The sequence below is a fragment of the Crotalus tigris genome, unplaced genomic scaffold, assembly GCF_016545835.1.
Source record: "Crotalus tigris isolate CLP2741 ecotype Arizona unplaced genomic scaffold, ASM1654583v1 scf7180000018923.2277400, whole genome shotgun sequence".
Taxonomy (NCBI): domain Eukaryota; kingdom Metazoa; phylum Chordata; class Lepidosauria; order Squamata; family Viperidae; genus Crotalus; species Crotalus tigris.
The window spans coordinates 987,241-1,004,320 of record NW_024097276.1 but is presented as its reverse complement, the minus strand read 5'-3'; the positions used below and the strand labels follow the sequence as shown (position 1 = coordinate 1,004,320).

The window sequence follows — 17,080 nt, the reverse complement described above, 5'->3', positions numbered from 1 at the left end:
TAAGTTCATCTGATAAAAAAGCAAAATCCTTTCTCCTTCTTAAAATTTTTGATGGAATCTCCTTTAAAATTATAACATCCTGAGCAGCAATCTGGAATCTCTTGTTGTAAAATGCTTGTATAATTTCATTGCGTAAAGATCTTTTCTCAAAATAAATCACCACATCTCTTGGCAAGTTTCTCTGCTTTGCAATCCAAGAATTGACTCTAAATATTTTTTCAATTTCTCTAAGTATCTCCTCTGGATCCCTCTCCAAAATCACAGCGATGTCATTTGCCACCACCTCTCTCAGATTTTCTTGCATATTTTCCCGCAGACCCCTGATTCTCAAAGCGAACTCCATCTCTCTGTACTGAGACATTACAATTTCATCCTGTGAAATTTCCACCGTTTTCTCCACACTTTCAACCCTATCCTCCAATAAATCCACTTTGTCTACAACATCCTCAATACGAGAGTCCAGCTTTTCAACAACAGAAGCAAGTCCTTTTAAAGCCAAAACTATATCCTCCCTCAAGATGTTATTTGTCTCTATTAAAAGCTCCTTCATTTCTCCTCTAATTTGGCATACAATGCTTCCCATAACTTCTTGAAGGTCTTTTACCGTAAGTGGTGCAGGCGGAGAGGGTGGTGGTGATCTAGATTTGGATTGTTGCACTGGTAATATTGTTGGAGAAGAAGCCACCTTAGGCACAGCAGAGGTCGCTTGACGCTTAGAAGCCATTTTTAAAAAGTTTTCCTCCTTCTTAAAAAGAGTCCAAAAGATAAAAAAAAAAGAAAAATTTATAAAAGTTTATAAAAATTGCAATGCCAAATCTCTGGAGAGTATCAGATAACCTATATATCATACACTAAATTAAACATTACATTTGCTCTTTGTTCAATAGCAAGTTAACATAGCAAGCAGGGCCAGCTCTAATTTTTAATTAACAGCCAGTCTGACTAGCTTACCAATCAATTTTGTGATGATTGGCAGATCAATATTTTAACATCATTAAACATTAAAATTGCATTGGCCCAAATTGTAGTGAAATGTTTGCAGATGGGATATTATAAGGAATCTTTTTGTGCTCTTTGTGTCCTCATGAGAATATGAAAAATAAAAGATTGGAGCAGACTAGATACTTTGTCTAGATCCCTCCTAGTTTGAAACTACAGTGACTTCCTGTTTCTCTGTGCCTTTTGTTTTGAACAAAAAGTTCAGAAGATACAATAATCCCACTGATGGTGAACTTTAATGCACAGCAAATCTATATATCCATATCTGTATATATCTATATTTTTTATCAACAAGAATAACATGTGAAGCAGAAAAACATACATCAAACACTAACAACAAAAAACGAAAAAATTATGTACAGAAAAGGAGAGAAAATGTCCTAAATATCAAATAAATTTAAGATTAAACATATAGACTCCATCCTGGCTGGATACTGAGAAAAAAACCCAAGAAAAACTATGCTCCTCTTTACATAATGAGTCTACAAATAATAATAATCTTTTCCCCAATTTAACAAAAATACTATATTAAATAAACAAATGTTATAAGTGAGGGGATCTCTATCTGATAATCGAATTGATCAAACATCTGATCATCTGATCGACAACAGTCAAATATTACACTAATCTTCAAATCTCTATGTTAACCATTTGTTATTGTATTTAACATGTAGAAATTCTACAAACAGCTTCCAGTCTCTTATAAAGCTGTCTACTCCATTATATCTACTCAAGAGTTTTGCCATCTCTTCTAATTTAGTCAGTTTTAAAATCCATTCTTCAACTATACCTATCTTTTTTCCTTTCCAGCGCTTGGCAAATACAATACTCACAGTGGTCACCATGTAGAGGAATAGCACCCAAAATTGTTTTTTTTTATTAGTTTGTCCATAATACCTAAAAGAAAAGCTTCAGGTTTCATTAATATTTATATCTTAAATATTTTTTTCACTATCATTATGTTTATCCAATATGTTTTTACTTACTTGGAAGACCACCACATATGATAAAATGAGCCAGTTTGGTCTAAGTCAAGGGTGTCAAACTGCCGGCCTCCAGGCTGGTGCATCATGCCGAAAACTGTGCCCCACCCCATTGCTGGCAATGGAAAAAAAGTCGCGATATGTCACAACACGTCACATGACGTTGTGAGTTTGATGCCCCTGGTCTAAGTACTTAAGGAACCAGGATAGAAACTGGAAGGCTATGGGTTTTAGTCCCACCTTAGCCATGAAAGCCAGTTGGGTGATCTTGGACCAGTCACTCTCTCTCAGCCCAACTCACCTCACAAGGTTGTTGTTTTGGGAAAAATAGGAGGTAGTAATATATGTTCACTACCTTGAGTTGTTTATAAAAAATAATAAAGATGTGATATAAATTAAATTAATAAATAAAATTAATGGTTGAACACATGTGCAAGTGAGCATGATTAGATATTCCCTCAAGTGCTTAAATCTGCATACAGCACTATTTATCATACTACTTTCTGGACAGAATATTGTCTGTCAGTGAGGATATGGCCTCTTCATTTCCTTGCCTGCTAAGAAAGATCAAACATATGTATGAATTAAAATGGCTTGGTAATATACATTTTTAAATTTTGGAATAAACCCATGTTGCAGACTATAATCCAAGCTAACCTATGGTTTGCTTATTCATGGTTTGATTAAACCACAATTGGTAGCTTTATGACTTACAAACTATAATAATGTGTTCATACATACAATATTAAACAACTGCAGTATTATAATGATGCCTTAAAGAAATTTAATAGGCTTTGTCATGTAGGAAGTTACACTTTTCCAAAGATGAACATACATGTTTACCACTTTCCTTCTGAAAATCCATGTTTTTGCACCCTCTAGTGGCAAAGAGCCTCTTAGGACACTACCTATAAGGGAGGAGTCGGATTTCCTCTTGCGGTGGTCCCTAAACTATATATGAAAAAGAAGGGTATTGTGTGATTTGACTAAGAATTTTTGTGGATTTCCTGGCTGCTCCCTGTGAAAATCAAGATGAACTGGATATCTGTTTAATCAGACCATTTTTTCTTTTAATAAAGAACAGGAAAAGATGAATGTCAGTATCTCACTTCTGCAGCAGATTTTTGCAGATTTCAAACTGAAACCTTGATGGGATTAATTGGCAACAGTAGCCAGGATTGCAATTTTTAGTATTTCTTGAAATGTATCTTCTATAATGCTGCTTTCTTCCAAGCTGCAGTACTAATGAGTGAAAATATATTCCCTTACATTTACCAGCAGAGAAAGATTGCTCTGTGAAAATTATACACGCAGTCGTTTGACAGTTGATACTATTCAGTGATGTGCAATACCCTTTTCCAATACTGAGCCGTCCAGATGGCTGGGGATTATGGAACCTAAAATCTAATAACACACAAGATTAGAGTTGGGATGCATAAGATATTGAAAGGATAAAGAAGTTTAGAGAGAGGATTATAAGAAACAAAGGAAATTATCGTGCATAATTTTTCCGTTTCTGTGAAAAACAAGTTTTTTTGCGTTTCTCTTCCTTTTCTAGAGTTAATCACTGAATCAAAACTTAGTGAAAATCCACATTCGCAGAAAGCAACAACGCGGCTGCGTCGCACCAGATGAAGCCAGCGCTTCGGCGCAGGAAGGGCGCTCTGACGCACTCGCCGCTTTCCGCCCCGCAGGAAGAGGCGAGAGGAGGAGTTCAGTTTGTCGCACAGGGTTTCCAATCTGCCATATCTCCCGCCAGGCTATCGATTCATCATGCCTCCCTCCCCTCTTCCCCATTGGAGTCCTCTATTCAATCAGTGGTATCGGTGCTCGACTCTCCGCCGCTAAGGCTTTGAGCGGGGGAGAGAAGCAAGATGGCGGATAAGACGCCAGGCGGTTCGCAGAAGGCCAGTGGAAAGGTGAGGCCGTTTGCGGGGTCGAGTTAGTCGCGTTGCGGTTCCCAGAAAAGTGGGAGGCCCGAAAGAAATATATGTAATCATCTGCAAAGGACTTTGGGGGAGATGGCTTGGAGCCGCGTGCCGCGTCGGGGAGGTGGTGCGCAGGCAGGCGAGAGAGCAAATTCGCAGATTGGCTTCGTGGCCTATTCTTGCCTCCTCTCCCTAAAATCCAGCCGATAATAGAAATTATTGGATTGAATGAGAAGAGGAATTGGCGTGAGTTGAAATTAGAACGCCGAATCAACCCCCCCTCTTCTTAATTATTTTGTCGGAAACGAAAGTGTTTCTCGCTTCTATTTCCTTTCATCTGCTCTTTTATAATTTAATCCAGCCTTACCCAAACTAATGTCCTCTGGGTTTCATAGATCACAATTCCCATCATTCTGTGGCTATGCTGGCTAGAAACGGAATGTCTTGTTTTCTCTGCACTATGCGCCTAGGAGGCAGTAGGTCTGTGGGATTTAGATGTGTTTAAACATTTGTTTCCTCAGCCCAATTTATTAAATCAACGTCTGATTCGAAATTAAATGTTTTGGAGAAATCCAGGGTGGTTTACAAGAAAACTGTCAAATACAGCTATCATAAAGCATTGCCAGCACTGCTTAAAACAATATTAAAAATGTATTTTAAGAAAGAAAAATAGTAATAATTTAATTAGTGCTGTTTGAACATGAAATAATGTGTTGTTATTTTACATATGCCTGGCTGAACAGTGTGTTTGGAGTTGCCTCTAAAGTGGCAAGGGATGCACTGTCCATATTTTCCTTTGGAGAAAATTCTATAATTGGGGTGCTGCCTCTGAGAAGGCTCTGCTCTTGGCCACTGCTCTATAAACCAAACCAGCTAATGGGGCCATCTGATCTTAATAGATGGTAAACAAAGATGATTAGGGGGCTGGAGGCTAAAACATATGACGGACATTTGCAGGAATTGGGTATGGCCAGTCTAGAGAAAAGAAGGCCTAAGGGTGACATGTTAGCAGTATTCCAATATGTGAGGGGCTGCCACAAAGAAGAGGGGATCAACTTATTTTTCCAAAGCATGAGAAGGGAAGACAAGAAACAATATAAACTAATCAAGAAGAAAACCAATCTAGAACTAAGGAGGAATTTTATTAACAGTGAAAACAACTAAGCAGTGGAAAGGCTTGCCTTCAGAAGTTCTGGGTGCTCCATCACTGGAGGCTTTTAAGAAGAGATTGGACAGTCAGTTATCTAGAATGGTATAGGGCAGACATGTCAAACACAAGGCCTGGGGGCCAGATGTGGCCCACGAAGTGGTATCATGTGGCCCGCGAAGGCATCCTGGAAACAGTGAGGGAACGGCCCCCTCTGCCTTGGCCCTGGCCAGCCGGGAGCCAATGTACAATTTTGTGGTGGCCATCTATGCTGAAACGCATTCAGTCTTAACTCCATAAGCCCCCCCCACCCCGCATGGCCTGAGAGGAACAGTGAGGCTCCTCTAGTGGCCCATGCCTTGACACTTGCCCTGGTCCCATCCCCTTCTGCCAGAGACCCTCAGATCTGTCCCACTCCTGCCCAGGCCCTCACAGGCACTCTTGACGCGAACGATGTAGAACTAGCCACACCCACCCAGTAGGCCATACCCACCCTGGTCACACCCACCTGACCCCCTGACAGCAACTGCAATGCTGATGCTGCCCTCAATGAAATTGAGTTTGACACCCCTGGTATAGGGTCTCCTGCTTGAGCAGGCTAGACCTTCCAGCTCTATTCTTTGAGAGAAGCAAACTTTTAAATAGAATTTCTTTTTCAGAGTTACCGTCTTGTTGCCCCCTTCAGCCTGGGAAGCTTAGTTTGTTGACTCATTCTTTATAGCATCCAACCTGTCATAGGATATTTAGTCCAAATAGTACTCCCCAGTATTGTTTTTATTAAAAAGTATCTGTGCTAATGGTCTTTGATTGTAATTACTAACTGAAATAAATATATTAAATGAAACAACAAAGCTGCGCTAATAATATTTAGCCTGTTTATGGAAGATAGTTTGTCACTATAAGGCTTCATGTAGAACAAAAATATTGTATATTTGCTATCCGTGCAGGAAGAAAGTGTGATTGTGATGTATACATGTATTGTGGGTGTGGGAGAGATACTTACAGAAGGTAATTGCTATAATATCTATTTCCTTTATTTTTATATTTAGAACTATCTGTAATTTTTTGTCATGGAGTTATACGTGATCTCATTTGCAGGTTAAAAAGCGTTCAGCTAAGATAACTGTTTTATTTATGATTTGGGCAAGCAGCTAAGTATCATTCAGAATTTGAATTTTTGGGCTCTCTAAAATATAGAATCTAAATGAGAAGTGATTATATAAAGTTGATTGATAAATAATTGGAACATTAGAAAAAACCAGGGCATGACTTTGATATTAATCTTTTTTTAATCTAAAGCTTTTTAAAAAAGGTTTTTGCTTACTGTTTCTTTATTAGATAGATTTAGAAAAATAAGATGACCTGAGGGAAAAAAGGATTCTGACTTTAATTCTTAAAAACTAATGACTATAGGAATAGCCAAAGAAAGGGTATTCACAGAAACATTTACTACTTACTTACTAATAGCACACTTAGAAATGTATGGTACTGTACATTGCAATTCACTAGTGTAGTTATCTCATGATTCTGATATTTGTTTCATATGTGGCATCCGTTTGATTGGGCTGATGTATATTCAATTTTTTAATAAATATTTTTCCTGCAAGATCAGGGAAACAAAGCAACATGTTGTATCACTAATACTGATGAAGACATAAAATATTGTATTCATTTGCCATATGTAACTGAGTCTGAATTCAACTCTTTTAAGAAAAAAACCCTCCCAAATTAAGTATCAGTAACTTTGAATTTCATGGAAATGTATCAAAATTTTTTAGTAAACTAAGAAAATTTCTCCTTTGCATAGGTAATATAATACACATGTTACAACCTTTTGAAGCATGAATTAATAAAACAATATTGCTTTGCTTTAATTTTTTATTTGCTCTTGGCTGTGTACGTTAAGTTTTTTCTGCTTATCTAATAATTTGAGAGAACAACATAAACTGTAGCAGCTTTCCCTACTATTGTATCGAATAATGTATTTGCACAGCAATGTACCATCCTTCTTCATCTTTTATTCCAGTGGCCATGTTGACTTAAATTTTGGAATCCAATACTAGACAACATCATTTGGGGGAAAGCTGCTATAGAGCATAGCATAGGTACTAAGAGATTGCAATATAACATGATTATTAGTGATAATTTACTAAGCAGAATAGGATTTGACTTTTTGAGGGAAAAAAGGAGTTAGATGGACTGTCCATAACCATCCAGTGCAGTAGATTAAAAGCTTTCTCTGTTTGGGAGCACTGTTCTGACATTCATTATGATTTTCTCCCTATTGTTGCACACTCCAGAAAGCTGAAGCCACTCTACCTCCATTGCTTTTTGTTTTTTACTTTGCACATGAGAACTATTTAATTGCAACTTTTGTACAAACCCCAAATTTGGCTCAAAGCTGGTTTTTTATGTAAAGTTTCTGAGGAAATTTGTGAAGTTGATTCACTCCTCTACCAAGGAAATACAGGACAATGGTGATACATCAAGTGCATTTGTTATTTGCAATGGATGAAGCAAGGCAGTATGCTAACTCCAGTCCTGTTCAATCTGTTATTTGCTTGCATTTGTCACATGCTACCTAAGGTCTGAAGCTTTCATCCAGTGTACATCAGGTGTCAATTGGATGGCTTTCTATTTGATTTTTGCTCTTAAATACTTCCAAGAAATCTTTTCTGGGCCATGGTTCTGGGCCATGCAAGCAGTGGGTGTGCCCGCAGTTGCACTTGCATGAATGGCGGGCACAACTCCATTTGCACTGCTTGCGTAAGTGAAAAAGCGCATGCAAGCGTAATCACCTGCCATTTGTGCAGCCAAGGTTGGGGACCTCTGGACTAAAGTACTTTACCAGCCCATGCCAAATATCAAACCTGGAAAACCAAAAATCATTGTTGACAAATGTAAAAAGCTTCAAATATTTGGGAAGCATCATCCTGAATGATCTTTAGACAAAGAAATTGATTCCAGGATCATTGAGGCTCTGTTGATCTGGGTGGCTGCAGACTGGAGTGCTCAATCAATACAAAGTGCACATCTCCACAAAGCTGATCATTTACAGAGCTGTGGTTATCCCTTTCTACTTACCTGAATATGAGTTCTAGACTCTAAACTGAAGATATATTAAAGAACTGGAGAAATTTCTCATCTGTGCTCTCTGCTCCATCCTTGGCATTCTTTGCAAAGTTGTCACTCCAACCTAAATGTCTTGGATTGCATGAAAAACTCAATAGCTTTTGAATCCCTGATTATCAGAGCCCAGATTAAATAGCTGGGACATATGATCAGAATGGACAACCACAATGTGTGTCGCCGGTTGTTCTGTAAAGTACTGGAAATGGAAAGAGGCCTTGAGATGGTCCATGCAAGTGCTACACAGATGCTGTGAATGACACTATGACATCCAGCCAAAGGAACGAGACGCTGCAAATACTGGCAGAATCCACTGGCAAGCCTTGTGCTATGAACTCTCCACTGGTTTTGAAGACAGACACTACCAAAACTAGTAGAAAACCTTGAGTGGCATCACAGACTAGTTATTATGTTATATATATGTTATCATAACAATGGACTTCCAGTGCCCCCATTGTACTAGAGATTCTGTGCTTCTAGTCTGGGACTGCAGAGCCATCTATGTGTTCATAGATGAACTGCACAATAGGATGTCTTCGTCAAACTTGAAAGACTACCTTTATCAGGCATGTCAAACTGCCGGCCCATGGGCCGGATGCATCATACTGAAACCGCACCCACCCCATTGCCGGCAATGGGGAAAAAGTCGTGATACGTTGTGCGATGTCACATGATGCCATGAGTTTTACATGCTTGGCCTATATCAAGAAGATTTTATTTTAAATATTAACTCCTTGTGACTAATGAAGATGTCAAGATAACTGCCAAATTTTGGATGTTGGCTATCAGATTAAAGAAGTAGCAGAATTTTAAAAAGTAAGATATTTATTTAGAACATTTTCTCTCTCTTCTGTTTATTTGTTCTTTTAATGCATTGTTTCAGTTTTTATGATATAAAACACCCAGAGTCATTGGAATGGCCATTCTTTATGTAAATGAATAAATGAGAAAGAACTCTCTTTTGCTCAGAGTGTAGAACAAAAAAAAAAAGATTTAAATTATAGGAAAGCAGATTCCAGTTGGATGTTAGAAAACCATTCCTAGGAATACTTTGATGGTAAAAGTAATTAGTGATATTTGGCTTCCTTAATTGAGACTAGCCAGCCACCTATCAGGATACTTAAATTTGCATTCCTGCAATAACAGGAAGTTGAACTCAGTGGCTTCTGTGAACCCTTTCAACTCTGAGGTTCTATAACAGTGATGGTGAGCCTTTTAGAGACTGAGTGCCCAAAGATCGCCCCCGCTCCGCCTCCCGCCCTGCCTGCTCCGCCCCTGCCCACCCCTGCTCCACCCACCCGCAGGGTCACGCACCACCTCCATGGCCCACCGCAGATCACCCAGGCAACCCTGCAGCACCATGGCAGCCATGCCCTCCACCCACACCCCACAGCATCATCTGCACGAAGTCCCTGTTGCCCGACTATGTCCTTGGCTGTGCTGCTTCGTGCGGGCCATGCCTGGGTGCGACTCTCCTCCAGGGGGGCTGCTGGTGAGGGGGCTGTGGGGGGAGGCAGGGCTGGGACGACAACATACGTGCCCACAGAGAGTGCTCTGAGTGCCGCCTCTGGCACGCGTGCCAAAGGCTCACCACCACTGTTCTATAACTATTGTCTGAACTATCATCTGCATTTGGCTTACAAATTAAGACAAACTGTAATGCAATCTAATATATTCTGTCCAGATAGGTTTATAGTAACTGCAGCAAGAGTATTATATACAGAAACATTTCAGATTTTTTTTCTTTACAACTTGCCCATTCATACTTACTTCAAAAGTGATTTCTATTATATTCTGAGCAAATGTAAGACTTTCAGTTCATAGGACAGTTATTAGGATCATCTTCCTTTTTTGGTAAAAACCCAGTACTTAAACAGTTCATAATTCCACATGCTGATAACAAATTAATGATCCTTGAGCTGCTGCTTCATATTGGTAGAAGAATAAAATCTTTATTTAATTAATGGTACAGTTCAAGTTTTATATCAGTTGGAGAATTACAGTACACTTTTTATATTAGTTGGAGAATTGAAGAAATGTGAGTTGAAATTTCAAAAATAATTATAATTGGATAATAATTATAAGATAATAAATATATAATCTTATATAATAAATAATTATAGTGATAATTGGAAAATTGTAAAGTCTTATAAGTTTTGATTAATATTGGAGGTCAGTTAAAATGAAGACTTTATGCCTATATGGCAATAATAAATGCTTCCTGATGTTGATTGTCGTATTTCTGCCATTTTTTAGGCCAGAGTTACAGATACAACACGGGCCCCTGGATCTCCAGAGTCTCAGGTAAGTTTATAATCTAAATGGAAATTCTGCTTCTGCGGTGGATTTACATTGACATATAAGCTATTAACTTTTTTTGTGTGGATTTATTTTAAAAGCAGTTACACTAATCAGTTTATGCAGAAAGATAGTTCTACACCACTTCTGTTTAATAATAGTGGAACTTTGATTACAATAGTTGCTTTTTAAAATTAAAACCTATACATTTAATTATTTCAATCATAATTGCATAAAAAGTTAATAAAATTATTAAAAACTATAGAGGTTCAAGTAAAATTGTTAAGATTAGTTCATAAAATATAATATAAATCAACCAATAAAATAAAAGTGATTATATATCTAAATGTAATGTAAAGAAGAAATTTTATTACAACCAATGGTCAACTAAGTAAAATACTCAAATATACTAAACAATAGTGTGAAAAGAGTGGTTTCATTGTTAAAGAAAACACCCACATAATGTGCCTAGACCACAGGTCGGCAACCTGCGGCTCCGGAGCCGCATGCGGCTCTTTGAGCCTTCCCCTGCGGCTCCCAGTCTCCTCTGCCTTTGCAGAGAGAGACAGAGACAGAGAGAGGAATTGCGCTTCCCTGCTTCTCTCTCTCTCTCTCTCTCTCTCTCTCTCTCTCTCTCTCTCTCTGTGTGTGTGTGTGTGTGTGTAAAAAAGATGGAAGCAGGAAGGGCAGGAGAGAGCTAGCTAGCCCAGCTAGGCTGACTCAGGAATTCTGGGAGTTGAAGTTCATGAGTCATAAAAGAGACGAGGTTGCCTACCCCTGATCTTGTTGGACACAGCCTGAAGCTTGTCAGGTGAGCAGCAGATAGGAGAGGGGGGGGGGAGAAAGAGAGAGAGAGAGGAAAGAGAGAGAGAGAAAGAAAGAGAGCGGGGGAAGAGGAGTGGCAGACCAAGGGCAGATAGAGAGGGAGAGAGAGAGACCCTTTTGACATCTAAAATGAAGATAACACTGCATATATCCTTTTTTTACCTGTGTGTGTGTGTGTGTGTATGTATATATATATATATATATATATATATATATATATATATATATATATATATACATACATACACATACATATACACACACACACATACATACACACACACAAACACACACACACCTATAATAAAGGTAAAAAAGGATATATGCAATGTTATCTTCATTTTAGATATCAAAATGGTTTTGCGGCTCCCAGTGTTTTGTTTTTGGTGGGAAACGGGTCCAAGTGGCTCTTTAAGTGTTTTGGGTTGCCTACCCCTGGCCTAGACATAACAAACTAGACATTTTCAATCTCATTCACTTCCAAGATAGACAAGATAATTAATTTTAAAGAAAAGTGTGTTACTTCACGTTTGGTGAAGAACTCTAGCTTATCCTAAAGATGAGATTTACTTTTAAAACCCAAGATAGTTTGGGTCAGGTTACCTGAAGGAGTACTTTTTCCTGATTTGCAGTAAATTAGTTTTGCATACTATTTTCACAGACAGCTTTGTATGGAACATAGTATAGTCCAAATGAAGGACTATTAGACTGTGCATGATGATAAGGGAGCTGTCGTATAATAATAATTTGGTATTGTTATAGCCACCTCTAGTCAAAAAAGGTATATGTAGGCCTTTTATGCACTCATATCAATGTTGAATTCAAAACTACTTCCAAATTATACAGTCAGACATGGTCAGAGAGCACTTAGCTAATTATGTGAACACTACCACTAACTGTAGTTCTCATATTTGATCACATGAGATGAAGTGGGTAAGGTATTAATCTGTGACAGGAAGTGCCAGGTTTTAGTCCATCTTCAGCCATAGAAGCTCATTGGTTGACATGGGTCACTTACTTTCTGTTTGCCCAATCTACCACGCAGGGTTATTGTGAGAATGTGCATGAGATAGATTCTGAATTTAAGATGTTTTGAAGAAATGTTGAGACATTATTAGGATAGAAGCAAAATAATTTGAATTTCCATTTATCTTCGAAGCAAGGCAGGTTTACTTAGTGGCATGCAAAGACATTCTGTGGAAGGACATGTAGCAACTGCCTCAGACAGCCACCACTTGCACTTATAGTGGTGATAAAAAAGTATCTTTGCTTTCATACTAGACTTCAAAAGAGCTCATTTTCATGTTTGTAATAACATTGACAATGTGTGTTCTGTATGAATAACAGAAGAATTTTGCTTCAGGTAGTAAAATTGTATTGTTATGAACTTGTTAATATTTTTCTCTTTCAGCCACTCTTAGAAAGCAAACTTAAGGCATTCAGTATTGGCAAGATGAGTAGTACCAAGAGAACGTTAAGCAAAAAGGAACAGGAAGAATTGAAAAAGAAGGTAATTATCACAAGGGATTTGACAGATCATCTCTTGAGATTTTTTTTTATCAATATAGCAATGTACAGATTGGGTTTTAAGTAATGTTCAATTACAGCACTTTAGCCCTCTCACCTTTTTTACTGCTCAACAGCTAAGAAACAATAAATCTATGAAGCATAGTTAAATCAGTGGAGATGTCATTGGTATATCATTGCCAAGCATTCCTAGACTAAACTACTTGTATCCTGAAACAGTGTCCTCAAAAGTCTAGAGACTATATTGATGGTGTGCTAGTTGTAACACTTCCAACTTTCTTTCCCCTTCTTCTCAGAATACTTTCTTTAAATTTTCAGCTGTCTTCTCCTTTTGCCAGCTTAGCCACAGCCTCATTTTCCTATAAGAAAGTTATGAAAAACAACAGTGTGTTTGTAATCAGACTTTGTTGTCAGAAAGAACATCTTATCTGGCTGAGTATATGTGTGGCAGGATAGCAGAGAGCAATAGAAAAATTTACTTATTGTTTTTCTTCCTAGACTATTATTAATAAAAGCACTTTATTATGTAGGGCCCCCCCCAAAAAAAAAGAAAAGGAAGATTTAATACCGGGTTTCCCCGAAAATAACACCGGGTCTTTCATTTATTTATTTATTTGTTTGTTTATTTGTTTGTTTATTTTGACCAAAAGACCCATTAGGTCTTATTTTCGGGGGATGTCTTATTTTTCCCATGTACAGCAGGTGGCGAGTGCGCGGGGGCGGGGCGGGACGACGCTCGGTACAAACAGCAGGGCACGGCCTGTGCATGGGGTGGAGACGCAGAGCTTCGAAGCACGGCGGCGATTGGGCCAACCTCGGAGCGTGGGGGCGGACCAACTACTGGTATGAGAGAGTTCGGGCTGGGGGGGTGCGCATGCCCTTCCCGTGCCAGGCCGGTCCCTGCAGCCCTGGAGCGGCTGTACTGGATGGCGGGAAGGACGCTGAGGTGGGGGCAGCCAGGCTGACATTCCTCTGGGCAGAGTGGGGGGCCTTTACCCCGGGGATGCCAAGGGGCCGCCTTCCTGGCCTGGTCCGCCCGAGAGGTGAGCAGGGAGGCGGCAGCCCAGGGTCAAAATGTTGGTGGAATCCCGGAGGGCCAGGGAGGGTGCTGAAGTGAGTGGGTGTCCTGCCTGCAAGTGCCTGTGCCGGCTCCCCCTTCCCTGCCAGAGCCAGAATGCTGCCATGTTTCAGTAGATGCCGGCCTTGGCAACTGCTGGAGAGACACGGGCCATTTCAGTGCCTGGAGCCCTGGAGGGGGGGGTTGCCTTGCCACCTGCTTTCTAGCTCTGTCACATTTCTTCGCCGCCACGGAACTGGAGAGCTTGGCGCACCACTCTTTCTTCCCTAAAGCATTCCTTTGCTAGCCTACTTTCCAGCTCCGTTGTGTTTCTCTGCCACCACGGAGCTGGAGAGCTTGAGAGTTTGTGGGAATAAAAAAAATAAAAAGTGCAATCAGACCTTCCAACTTCACGAAATCTTTTTTTTTGTGTGTGTGAGAAGTTGGAAGATCTGATTGAACTTTTTCTTTAGTTCTACAAACTTTGTTTGTTTCCCTGCACGCGGTGGCAGAGAAACGCAACAGAGCTGGAAGTCAGGCTAGCGAATAAATGCTTTGGGGAAGAGAGGGTGGTGCACCAAGCTCTCCAGCTCATGGCAGCAGAGAAACACCGTTGTGGCCACGAGCAACCAGACAGTGGGACGGGTTGGGCGGAGTCTTAACTAGGACTTATTTTGGGGGGTAGGGCTTATATTAGGTGCATGTGTAATAATCAAGCGAGGGTTTATTTTCTGGGTGGGTCTTATTTTCAGGGAAACATGGTGAGAGCATAGATTGACTTTGGGAATATGTTCTGTTCTTTACTTTCAAAGTTTCTCTTTTTTGTTGAGAGGAAAGTTAATTTATATTATGGTCACAGACCAGCATTACAAATAAAAGCATTAAAAAGAATAATAAAATAAAATTTAACAACAGACAATATATTATGATTAGTGGTGGATTATCAGTGGGCAGTTAGAATCTGCCTAATTTTGCATACAGTATAACAAAATTTGGCCACATTAAAGAAAGTACTTTGTACTAATACGATAACAGCAGTTGTACATAAAAAGAGATCAGTATTTCCTGGGTATTTTATTAGTTGAGGCGGTATAAAGCAAGTCCATGAGTCCTTATAGAAGATACAATATAGCAGGAGATGAGCTGCAGTATCAATGGACCTTGTCCACAAGGGCACAATTTATTTTAGTTATTTATTTATACAGTTTATTGGCTGCCCATCTTACCATAAGATAACTCTGGGTGGCTTATAGTCATAAAAATATGTCTGTATGTGAACAATTAAAACATAAATAATTTAAATCAGACATCAAAAACGTAATGACACATGGGGAGAGCGGGGACGAAGTTGGAGGAGCTGGAATCTCTTATTATTTGATCAACCACCTCCACTGTGCTGGTTCCTCCATTGGGGTCCCAAGCTAATGGGCAGAGCCATATCATTAGGCCCCTAGGAAAGGATAGGAGGGTTGAGGCCAACCTCACATCAGGGGGCAAGATGTTCCAGAGGGCAGGAGCAACTTCCTCTTGGACCTCACCAGCCAGAATAATCAGGCCAACAGGACCCGCAGCATGCCTCCTCTGCCAGCACAAGTGGGACAGCCCAATCCCAGGGGAGTGAGACGGTGGCTCATATGGTATTTTTGTATCGGCTCTCCAAAATTTCTATGGGAAGTGCATTGCAGCAGGCTAAAGTTAATGTTCTTTGGATTTTTGAGACAGTTATACAATATAAGTATCTTGCTTGCTTTAAAAGGGAGAGTTGAGAGGAAAAATTTCTTATGCTTTTTTCTGATTTTGGTTAATGAATCTAAAGGTGTATTTTTTTTAAAAAAAACTGAGTTTGTTAAGATTGTCAAAATTATTGAATCTGACTGCTTGGAGATAAAATATATACTAAAACAGTATATTTATTATTAGTTAATTTAATGGTTTGTGATATACTTATTGGAGTATATCTTACTGGACCAATTCAAGTTTTATCTTCAGATTGCAATATGCTTAAAAGGGAAGATTACATGTTCTAATTTATCATCATATTATTTGTTCTCGGGTGTAGTTGTTATGAAAAATCTAGAATTGGAACAAATTTCCTGGCAACCAAGTTTGTTCTGATTTAAATTTAGCAAATGATACGTGCCATGTTAAAATTTCAAGGTAGTTGAAATAAAGTATTTGATTAGGAGAAATAAGCACATTGAATATTTTTTAAATGTTAAACTCAAATTCAAACCATAGTGGCACATTATTTTCATTGGACTCTTTTACAAATCACAAGGGCCTCTTTAATTTAAATTCAAAGGAAAAATGTTCAAGGCAAACACCCTCCATAGGGGCATCTTTTGAAAATTAAATGAAGTCTTAGAAATATCGTATTTGATGAGAGTACTCTTTTCCATGCAGTTTCTTCTATTATTTGAAAACTTGCTGTTGCTAATAGATTCCTGCAGATGTCTGGAATAAGTTATAGGTAGTAAGTTGGATGTAGTTGATGGTTTCATTAACGATAATTTGTGTAACATTTTGGGGGCTATAGGAGGATGAAAAGGCAGCTGCAGAAATATATGAAGAATTCCTTGCTGCATTTGAAGGAAGTGATGGCAATAAAGTGAAAACATTTGTCAGAGGAGGTATTGTTAATGCCTCTAAAGGTAAGGCTTATTACAATATTATCCAGAAAAGAGATAAGGTTCCAAGAGTTATTTTAAATAAAATATTAAATTTTACATAATTTGTGCTGCCTTCAGATTTGCATTTCAGATAGATTACAATAATGGGCATTTATTAAAATGCTGTTATACTGTTAATGGTTTTATATGAGTAACTAGATGATCATAATGGTATATTTCATTATATGCATCCTTATAATTTTTAAATAGCTGAACCCTTCTCTATTTTTCCTGGCAATGGTCTTTCTATGAAACAGATTATTCTCCAGCACTGGAGATGGATAATCCACTCAGTGGGGTTGAGACTGTGTTCCTGCCCAATCAGATCAGTCAGCCAAAGTTGCCACGTCTGTCCTGGACCACGATTTCCCAGTCTTGACTGATCTGGCCCAGAGAACAGACGCACAACTTTGGCTCCTAGGCAGGTATAGTTCCTTTCCATTGGGGGATTATCTTCTAGTAGCTGAAATTGCTTAGTTTTAAAAATTAATTGGAGATAATTTAATTCAATTTAATTG

At 38.9% G+C, this 17,080-nt stretch overlaps 1 protein-coding gene across 3 annotated transcripts in view; it reads left to right on the top strand.

Annotated features, from left to right (window-relative positions):
• The first annotated feature begins 3,707 nt into the window (after nucleotides 1-3,707).
• LOC120314405 (U2 snRNP associated SURP domain containing) overlaps nucleotides 3,708-17,080 on the top strand; it is a 48,256-nt gene continuing 34,883 nt past the window's right edge. Inside the window, exons 1-5 of one of the 3 annotated variants that reach the window (XM_039357458.1) lie at nucleotides 3,708-3,901; nucleotides 10,443-10,490; nucleotides 12,721-12,819; nucleotides 13,539-13,679; nucleotides 16,430-16,544. In XM_039357458.1, coding sequence (XP_039213392.1) covers nucleotides 3,857-3,901; nucleotides 10,443-10,490; nucleotides 12,721-12,819; nucleotides 13,539-13,679; nucleotides 16,430-16,544 — 448 coding nt within the window. In that variant the 5' untranslated portion in view covers nucleotides 3,708-3,856. Of the gene's footprint in view, nucleotides 3,902-10,442; nucleotides 10,491-12,720; nucleotides 12,820-13,535; nucleotides 13,680-16,429; nucleotides 16,545-17,080 lie in introns of all 3 variants that reach the window. The other 2 variants (XM_039357457.1, XM_039357459.1) reach the window with 2 other exon arrangements.